General features: G+C 38.2%; 1 protein-coding gene across 1 annotated transcript in view; it reads right to left on the reverse strand.

Annotated features, from left to right (window-relative positions):
* Window positions 1-1,366: 1,366 nt before the first annotated feature.
* ITGB6 (integrin subunit beta 6) overlaps window positions 1,367-10,828 on the reverse strand; it is a gene marked incomplete at both ends in the record, with an annotated part of 31,115 nt that continues 21,653 nt past the window's right edge. The window contains 5 exon segments of the mRNA XM_082001402.1: window positions 1,367-1,468; window positions 3,300-3,466; window positions 5,363-5,482; window positions 10,298-10,310; window positions 10,312-10,396. Of these exon segments, the coding sequence (XP_081857528.1) occupies window positions 1,367-1,468; window positions 3,300-3,466; window positions 5,363-5,482; window positions 10,298-10,310; window positions 10,312-10,396 (487 nt within the window).

Here is a 10,828-nt window from a genome sequence, read left to right on the forward strand (position 1 = left end):
TGCAGAGGAAAAGTGATATTAAAAACTAAAGTACATTAGTGCTAGCTTAAAATAGCCCAATGTTGTAATTTTTTATGCCAGCATGTTAGCTGATTTTGATGAGGCTTTATTTTTCCTAATACTACGCATGGTAACAGCATTACAATTTAAGAATTTATGGCAAGCCATTAGTAACTAGCTAAAACTGAGATTTAAAAATCCTCATTAACGTCATGGAAATTAATAAGAAGTGGAATCCATAGATCTATTTGTTGCCTAGTTTGAAAAAAAAAAAAAGAACCAAAACAAAATGGACCAAAATAATGAATACATTATTTCACACATGAATAAATGGTTTGGCTGCTGGGCATTGAAAGGACCTCACAATTTTGGATGTATCAACAAAAAAGTACTGTCTTTGTGTGTGATACTGAGTCTTTGTGCATGAACTTTTCCCGCATGTAAAGGGCTCCTGCAACAGTTCCCATGATGGTCCAGCATGCAAGGTTTATTCTGAGTGCCTAAACAGGATGTAAATGGTGAAAAGGAGTTCCAGTAATCCTCTGGTTTGAAGTTTCTCTACCGGGGTCTCTAATTTACTAATATTTCTCTTTTGCTCTGGATCGTCTCTACTAGAATTTTAAGGAAAGAGAGAGGGGGAGGAAAAAAAAAGGCAGTCTATGCCTGGAACAGAAAACAAACCTGCAAGTGAGTAAGGGCTTGATTTAGCTTTCCCTGAGATAACCCCAGGGACCGGGTTCTTAAAGAACATCAAACAGCAACAAGGACAAGGAAAGAGGGAAACAGGACAAGAAAGAAGAATTAGAGGGGAGAGGTTTCTGTATACCTTAGATACACAGAAGGTAGGCAGTAACACTACTTGTTTCTGATGAAAAACTATTCAGTCACAGAGGTGATATGGGGAACCCCTAACCTCAATAATTTAAACAGCATTCATGAAAAAATTATCTTCTTAAATTTAAACCAGCCCACCAAATAGACTGGTACAAATACATTCCTAAACACAAATATATGGGATCATGTGTATTAACAAAGTAGTATACAGCTCATTGTACATAACCATTTTCACAAAAATAGGCTTACATATGATAACTTTATCCCTCAGTATTAATGAGAAGATTAAAAATATTTGTGATGCTATTTTTTTAAGATGGGGGGCTTTAATATTAAAGGTGTTTTTTTTAATATTTCTACTAACCTTTACCATTAATATGTTACCTATAGTTTTCCCAAGACAAGATATATTTTCTCTAACAGAATGATTATACCACTGCAACGTGCAAACAAATATCACATAACCAGCTGAGAAGAAACAAGTGTTTTTAGATTTCCTGCCAGTAAAACCAAGTTTGTGGTGTCGGAAGTACTAATAGAAATCTGCAGCCACGGCTCCTTTTTGCTTTTCTTGGTTCTTGTAAGTTACATTTTTAAAAGTGGTTGTTGAACCTCTGTACAATGGATTTGTTTCCTAAAAAGTCAAACAAAAACAGAAGAAATGGGAGTCATGCAATGTTTAACTCATTTTGCCCTAGCTTCAGCTGCAAGCAGATGCAGCTGCACACCACTGCCTTGAGCGCGCCTCTTCAGCAAAGGGACCATTGCAGTCCATTATTCTTGACCCAGCGTTACGATGCAGGTCGTACGTGCACCAGCTAGTACCACTCTGCTTTCCCACGTGCAGAAGAAGATGACTGGTACTCTACTTCGTGAGAAACTCGGGCCAGACATCTCCCTGGCTCAGCAACGTGTTCCCAATGGCGCGTGATGCAGGCTGCGCGTGAAAAGGCTGACACACATTTCACAAACCTCCTGGGTCAGAAGGGATGGATTTGTCTATAGACATTTTGAATCCATGCAAATTTTTATCATCCAGGATATCTTTGGAAATAAATCATATGGCCTAAGCAGGTGTTGTGTATTTATGTCTTTTGGCTTCTTTGGAGCCTGCTATCTCACCATGCTTGTATGGGAAAAGTCAGTGAACAAACGTCCCATCTTCAATTTCCCCAGTCATAATTTTATAAACCAGTAACACACCCTCCTCCCACTATTTCTATTCCCCAGTGAGGGCTTCTGGTCTATTCTTTGTACAGAAGTAATTTTGTACCTTTGATAATTTTAGAACAGCCTTCAGCAGTCACCAAAATCCAGACTGGTCTAGATGAGGCAGCGCAAACCTGTCTAGAACATGCTTCCCTTCACATCTGCCTCCCGGATGAAAGTAATATGCATCATCAAACAATATTTTATCAAATATGTCCAATATAATTTGTGTATCATGTTGTGGTTGGAGCATTCTAAAAGCACAGATAGTGTCTCAGCGCTGAGGTATGACTTGTCACAGTCCTCTTGCTTGAGCCACACAGACTACCACACGTTGGGAGAAGGGCGAGTCCCACATGGGCTTTTAATCCTGGGCTCTCATCATTCACTTGCTATCGTTTCCTCTTGCGACAGAAAAGAAAATTAAAATGCTTCTATCAAGTGTATCCTTCCCTTTTACCACATGTAGCTCTGCCGAAGGATGCTCAACATTCTCAAGTGGCCTTGCCGGTAAGTAACTGATTTTTCCCCTCTCAAAAGCTGAAAGGCCAGCAATGTCCATTCTTGCAGAAATGTTGCAACCACAGGGCTTCATACGAGAATGGAGCCGGGGGAACGGCAGCGTATCGCTGTCCTCCTGGCACCCGCCAGAAACGCTTACTCAACATGCTTTTTACAAAGAGCCTCAGAAGTCTTAAAGTTTTTGCAGAAGAGCAAAAAAGTCAAGAGCAGAAAGGAAAGAAGAAAAGGGAACATGTGGTATAAGCTTGCATTAGATGTCTGCAACCTATAGATAGAATTTCTTTGTCCTTTTACCTACATTTTGGACAGCTTACATTCATTGCTCCTCCGTGTGAGTGGGCTCTCGTCATGACAGAGGCCATCAATAATCTCTCTTTCCTAAAATGGGCTGTTTCTGGGAAGAGGGGTGCACCTCTGATAATTACATAGGCAGCGAACAACTTTGCTAAGATGAATCAAAGGCGAGGTACTAATTAAAAAACAACTAATAAAAAAATATTATCTACATGCTTTTACATGTGGAAGAAATTAAACCAAGAGATCAAACTCTAACTGTTTTTCATCCCTAAAAAAAAATTGCAATTTTACTTTACAGAATACTAAGTGTAGTGAAAAACTACCAATAAAATCTATCAATTTAAAAGAACAAAACCAAGGCACAGAATTTTAAAGGCAGTTGTGTATCATGCAACCAAATTAAAGAACCTCGTATAAAATCAATGCATTTAACGTACCGTTTGCCATTTAACTTTCGATTTTTCTGCTTCAAACTTGGCCACCTCTTTTCGGTCTTGAACTGACACCAGTAATTTCCATATACAAAGTAAAACAATGCCAATGAGAAGGATAGCAAGGGTGACACCCACCATTATCATTGGGATATTTGGAAGCTGTGGGCAATCTGTGGAAATAAAACCAATTATGACTGTGGTTATCCAATCAATAAATTTTAGGCAATTAAAAACAGCCAAGAGGCATGCTGGCCTTCTCATTTGCTGTGAGCTATGCATGCCTTTTCCTTCAAGTCTGTGTTATTTTTCTCCTGCTAGCTTGCTAAAGGGTTTGTGAAACTGGCTGAAAAGTATTGCATTAAAATATTTTAAAAATTAATTTCTAACTTCTTCCACTGCTCTTTTACTGTGTCGACAAGCAGCTGCTGGATACAGACCCAGATTCTGAAAAGTTAGAAAATTATTCAGATCTGTATCAATATAATTCTAAAAAACAGGGCTGAGTTGACAAGATTATGAATTTTACAATGTTACAACTGAAGCTCTACTTCAATTAGCTGATATTCAGTGTGTTGCAGAGGAAAACATTCTAGCGAGATTTATATCGGGGTAGAGTCACCAATGATATTGAGAAAATAAAGGAAACTGCATTTCAGTCATGAAAACAACCAGGAAAAAAATCCATTAGACTTGCTGAAAACGTTGGACTGAGCAATTTGAAGGACTTCCGCATTTCAAGTTCTACAATAAATTTTATCATACAATATTTCAGAGAGTCAAAATTAAAACTGAAGTTTCTTCTTCACCACAACACAAAGAAGTTTTATTATTTTCATATTAAAAAGTATTTCTCATCAAAGTCGGTGAATGCTACTATTTTACAAAATTTTCTGCTGAACCATGGTTTAAGGACATTGAAAAATTACTTTCAGCCTTATTTGGCTTACATGATTGTAGCTCACATCATTAATTTTTGCTTGATGTCATCATTTCACTAATTCTGAGGGATCTGGGTTGAGCAGTGGGTTAACGCTCTGGCTTCTGGTGCCATCTTGACTTCGGTTCCATAAATGAAATACATTTCTAGAGCATTTATGGAGGTCTCAGTTCATGTTCGCATGCATCGCAGCCACCACAGCACAATTCTACCCTTAAATTCTTGAGTCTTAGGGGTATAGTTTACAAAGAGATGTGCTTCGTTAGTACTAGCTTTGTTACAACCATCCTTGCTGTAATCGTAACCTATACAAAACCAAGCTACTGTTCTTATGGTAGAAGCTGCCTTTTTGCGCAGTGAAATGATTTTCATTCTCACACAGATGCTAGAGAAAGGCTACACAAAGGGTTAACAAAATAAATGCCATTAGTGCCAACAGAATGAGGTTACAAATCTGCATGGCCTTCCCTAAAACAACTGACATTTAGCACTGAGACACTGGGTGTGTCAAAAAAGAAAAAAAAAGCATTTTTATCACCTGGAAACTAAACTGTTTGTCAGCTGAAAAGTGCTGTCTGTGTTCTCTCCTGGCCTACGTGATTAGGAACTTTAATGAAAAATCAGTAGTGAAATAACAGTAAATAAAGAAGTAATGTTAAATGAAAGGATATAAAGAGATCTGTTGAATATCTGTTAGTTATGCAAAATATTAAAAACTTAATGATACTGCAACATCAAATGGAATTATAAATATGTTTTAGAATTTCATCAGGTATACCCAATCAGATAGTCTTATGGATATGTCCATCTATGAAATATATGTCATTTCAAAGTGAATTACAGTTTTCTCGTATAATGTAAATGACGTTTGGTATCTTAGAATTGCACAGGGCTTTAGAAAAATTAACTTACTCTTGCAGCCCAGCGATCCTTCTGCCCATCTTTCATGAAAGAAGAGGTATCTATTTTACCACCATATTAAATAAGTGCTTGAGGAGGGCTGAGCAGAGGAGAGCTACAAACACAAGGAAGTGCAGTGCTGCTTAAAAGAGCTCAGCTTCTAGGTAGCTCACCCTGCCTGTGTTTTTAAATCAGATTTCACATAGAAAAAGCAATATTCACTGCTTACCTTTCTGTTCTATGCTATGAATGACTGCCTTTCCCTGTTCATCCATAGCCAGTAGAAATGTGGTTATACATTCATTTTCCCCCTGCAAAGAGCAGGGAATGGATTTATCCTCGGAATAATCTGCAGAGGGAGGGGAGAAAAAGTCATTCATCAGATTGAATGAAGTTTAACATGTAAGAACAAGAGAGACTGCTGGCATCATGTTTGTCACAGCCTCGTCTGTGGCTGGCAAAGTGAAAGATGAAAACAGAAATACCTTCACAATTTCTACTAAATTTAACAATTTTGCTTCCAACCCAAGCTTTGTTTTGTTTCAGATTTTTCACTTGTATTTCCAAAGAACTGATCCTGGTGGTCTCAGTCTGCCCTGACCATCTAGTGCACCTTATCAGTCTAGTGTACTATGAATTTCAATGAATTGGAAGTGCTTCCAAGATGCTGAACCACCAGCTGCCTAGGAAATGTATGTATAGGATAAAGTAAACAGCATGTTCTCTTTGGTTTACAGCTACTCCTACCATGTCTAGATTATGTTTCAGAAGTAGATATACATACATCAAACAGCAATGGGTACTGTTAAAAGGGCTGCCATTTTTTCTTCCACAATAGTGCTCTCAAAGATTAGCGTCTCCAGTACTGTCACCACAGTAAATATAGATTAAAACCAGAAAACTGTGATTCTGGGATCTTTGGAATGTGATTCCAGGGGAAACAGATAAAAACTGACCTGAGATGACAGACATTTTTCTCTCCATTTAATGTAGAGCTGCACAAAAACTTAATCATTTTTTTTCCCCCAGATATTCCTAACTGGGAAACCTTTTCTGCTGCAAAAAGTTAGTTCAGAGAGAACAGAGAGACAGGAGGAAACTGGCTGTGAGGGACAATATAAAGCAAGTAAAACGATCAAAAACTGAGACTACAGGTCCAGAACCAGAAATGCCATAATTTGTAGCATAAACTTTAGATAATATTTTCACAGAGCAAAAATATCTGACCTTATAACTGTGTGCAATAATACTTCTGGGGCTGAACACTTACTATGTTTCCATATAACCCATGATTTGAATAGCTTTGGAGATCTAGGTATGCTTTTCTGTATATTTTTAGAAAAAAATTCTTAGGTTTTATTTTTAGAGGTAAGAAAAAACAGTAAGCTTCTCAAACATTTCTTTAAAAATAATTGTCACTCTCCAGTATGTCTTACTTCTTATTTCATTTGAAACTTTTACTGAAATTTCATAAGCAACTGTGCTAAAAATCTTAAGTCCTCAAACTTTAATATGAAGAGTAATGAAATATAAAGTAGGAATCAGACAGGAATATGGAATTTAAAGAAATCTATAGTACATAAAGAAATAAGTGCTCCCTTTTCTTTTTTCATATAGCTTATTATCATAAGGTTTGGTCTTCTAGAAAACACTATTAAACACCATAGAAAATATGAAAGTGTAAATAGTTGACTACCCTAAGGTCTTTTTCTCTGCTTGTTATAAAAACAGAATCACATCTGGTTTGATTTTAATGGAAACATGCTCTTGATTTGTGATAATCTTGTATTTAACCTGTTGCCTGTCCTTGGTGGCAGAGCAATGTGTTATCTATCAAGGTGACAGGCTGACAGGACTTGCTGATTTAACAAGATTTAATTTTGTTAGAAAGGCCACAATCTGCAGACTGAGTGTGCTGAATTAATGTCACTCATTGCCAGGTCACAATTCCAGTAATGCTGCCACAAGTTTTGCAATATTTGTTGTTTCCCAACTCTTTTAAGCAAGCAGAGCCAAAGAATATTAGCTTGCTCTTTTTTTTTTTTTTAAAAAAAGGTAGTTGTTAGCTATCCTGAAGGCAGTGAAAAACTGGCAGGCATATTCCAAATGTTATCCAGAAGGCAGTAAGTGCAAATATATTTGTTATTTTTAAATTGTAAATTTTAATTTAATGTCATAATTTAAGACATAATTTGGGGAGCAGAAATCTGATTATGCGCAAGGATGTAGAAATGAAAGCAAAGATGCCAGTTCAAGCGATTCAGAACTCAGCTTACAGTTACATTTTATTTCTCTGATGTTATTTTTAGGATGAGGGATGACTAAGAGAGACTATCGCATAGATTATTTTCAGTCCACCGGCACAAAAATTTGCCTAGGTAGATAAACTCCTGTAATTTACAGCTGTGTAATTTTCTGCATTCTGCAGTGAATCATCGTACTCTTCCCACTTCTGCCGGCGGCCTAATTCCATTATATTCAATGGTATTTGAAATCACTGGAGTCACACTGCAAGAAGAATTGGGTAATGGTGGCAAGCTGGAGCCTGGAAGTGTGAAAGACTGTTCCCTAAGAGGTACTTGGATAAAAGATTCAACAAAAAAAATTGACTGTAAATTTAAATGTCATTATGCCCTTTCTTTTTCGTCTTCTGCTGAACAAAATGCTTTTTTTGAAGAGTTTCATCTCACTTTGAGTCGGAGCGACAGAGCAGTGCTGATCTAGAGGTTTATCCAGACTCCAGCATCCATTTTGTTGCTGCACTGGGAATTTGTGCGGTGTCAACACTATGGGGTAGGAAAAACTCCGTTTCTCCAAGCCGAGTGTAACCGTCCCGGTTGGGCTTGCGGCAGGAGCAGCCTGGTGCGCTGCTGCGGTGGCAGGAGCCGCTTTTTAGGAACTGCGGTTCCTCCTGGGTAGTGGGTAGAGCAACAAGGGCTCCTCTTACATCCATCTGGCAAAGGGGGGATTAGCCCGCTTTAATATTAAAATATTAAAACTGGATGAAAATAAATATTCAAAAGCGATGCTTGCCATGGAGATAAGCCCAGTAAACATGAAGACGTCAGCACCCCCACAGCTGCTGTGCCATCCCGTGCCCTGCTGGGTCCCCAGGCGGAGAGGTGCCCGCACCGCGGCCGCACCGGTGGCCCTGCTGCGGGGAGTGGGAAGGGAAACCCCCAGCACCCACAGAACCGACGCAGAGGAGGCAAAAGGCATGGCTCAGAGGCTAAAACAGGTGTTCCTGGGAAAGAGGCAAATGTAAAGCCTACGCTTTTTTATTGCTCCACAGTTCCAGTCATTGTGTTGCAACGTATGCATGCAAAAGAGAAAGTAAATCTTTAAGTGCTAATATTTTATTTAACCGAGAGCTATTTCTAGTTATCAAAAAGCCTTGAAGCATTAAAGAAACAGAAATAGAAACCAGAAAGAAGCAGTATGCTACCATATGAAGTTGATCAATAATCTGTCCTAAATATTATGTGGTGGTCTAGTTATACCACTTCAATTTTTTTTTTTGTTTAGGTAATACAGTTTTGATTTTAGGATATTTTAATTATTATTATTTTTAAGACTTTTTCCCCCCTCGGGATGACTTAATGAGGCTACCTCCATGCCAAAACCAATCCTTTGAGCTATTACACAAGCGTTTAACAGGAAACAGAGTTTGCAACAACTTCTGTGGGGTGTTTTTTGTTGGGTTTGTTTGGTTTTTTTGAGGGGTTAGGATGGGAATAGTGAAGGCTGGATTAACCTCACTTCACTACAGCAGTTGCTGTAACTGCTGCAAATAAATTTTAAATCTAAAGAATTAGCTGACAGTCCCAGTCAGGAAAGCACAGGACATGAAAAAAAGGAAATAAGCAGGAACAGGAGGTGATGTTGTCATGCTCATATTCCTGTGACCGCTATGTGTGGGAACAGAGCCATATAAGTGACTGTTCCTGCTCTTGATGAGTATTCATTATATTTGAAAGTAGAATGTCTTATATATTCCTAGCTACAAATATCTGCCATCTGGCAATAGCAACCTGAAAACTTTACCAGCTACAGAGATACAATAAAAGTGCTCATATGTTTTTGAAGCTTGTAAATACATTTTTATATTTATAAACAAATACTGATATCTAGGAATGCAATGCTTAATAATAATTTTAATAAAAATACAAAATTAGAATTTCTTTACAAGGGCAATATTTGCAACTTTTGAGGTCTATATTATGGAGTAATGTCATCAAAACCAAAAGGTGTATCTTTGTTGGAAAGATGTCTGTCAGTGAAATTTATGCATGCATGCAGCTCTGGATGGGCTTCCAACAGTTTGCAGACACAGTCCTTAGACGTGCATACAGCATTCTGCATTGTCATCCTAACTTTTACATTTGGCTGATTTAATACTTATGTTTACATCTGTGCTGTGGATATAATGCACCCATGTCCTGCCTCACCTAACAATTGCATTTTGCCATAGGATTGGGATTAGATTTGCCATAAGAATAAATACAGACTTGCCTACCGTACAGGCAAGCACCTTCCTCTATAGGAAAGAAGAAGATTTTGATGTAGCATTGCATTCAAAGTTAATTCTTTTTTTTCTGAGTACTATTTTATTCAAGGCTAATTCATATTCCAGAAATTCCCATTGATGAAGGGCAGTTTTGTATTACAATGCGCAACTGAAAGATGTACTTAGCCTTTAGGGTACTAGGAATGTCTTAGTAAAACCTGACGAGAAGCAGAACAGGTTAAAGGGCTGTGTCTAGTTGCCAACTGTAATCAAGAGTCTGCATAAGGACTGGGATCAGGTTTTGCATTTGTATGGTAAAAGAAGCCACGCTGGAACTCATGGTGCAGGCATGACTTCACCTCAGGGGCTTTCATCAGCCACTGATTCTGGTATTTATTAAATTCTGTCCTTTCTTACATAAACTGCTTAGAAAGTAGGTGTGATCCAATGAGTTAATTAACCCGGAGGGGTAAATACCAGCCCTGATCTGCATTTCCTACTTACCACAGAAGAACCGTAGACAGACAGCAATTGCCTTATGATCCCTGATATAATTCCATGCAGAAAAACAAGGCTACTTTCAAATATAAAGTTACTGAAAGTGGAAGCTATCACTAATCACACACACAGAGGAAAGGAAGATTTGAGTGTACAAACCCTCTGCAGTGCTGGACAGTTGCATCAACCAATTTGCATTTTTCACTGCATTCTCCCGGTGACTTGTCATCAGAAGCCAAGTGACATTCCACACAGCTCCTGCAGAAAATAATTCAGCGGCTCATCAATCTCTGCCTGTCACAAAGGAACAACATAAAAGCCAGTATGTATGCATCTGCATTTTAAAAGAAGCTAAACAAAAGGTCTTGTTCTATGGATACAGTAGCTCTTAGAAATATGATAGGTATTGCCACCAAGAAAAAAACCCCAACCAAAATCAAAAACCCCCACCTGAATAAAGGAATTGTGGATAAGGTCTCTCTTGTCCTCTTTCTCTCCCAGATTATTAGCTACCAGACAGAACCCCAGGCAACATTATTCATGTAGGTCTATCAAAGACATGGGGTTACTCACACATAACATTCATTTTCAAAAACAAATATCCTGAACTAAGCTCACACAAAATACCAGCTGAAGGAATGCCTAGCAGATGAACAATACCTGAAAGCGACTTCAGAGAGATCAAGCTGG

This window comes from Phaethon aethereus (genome assembly GCF_964289735.1).
Source record: "Phaethon aethereus genome assembly, chromosome: 6".
NCBI lineage: Eukaryota > Metazoa > Chordata > Aves > Phaethontiformes > Phaethontidae > Phaethon > Phaethon aethereus.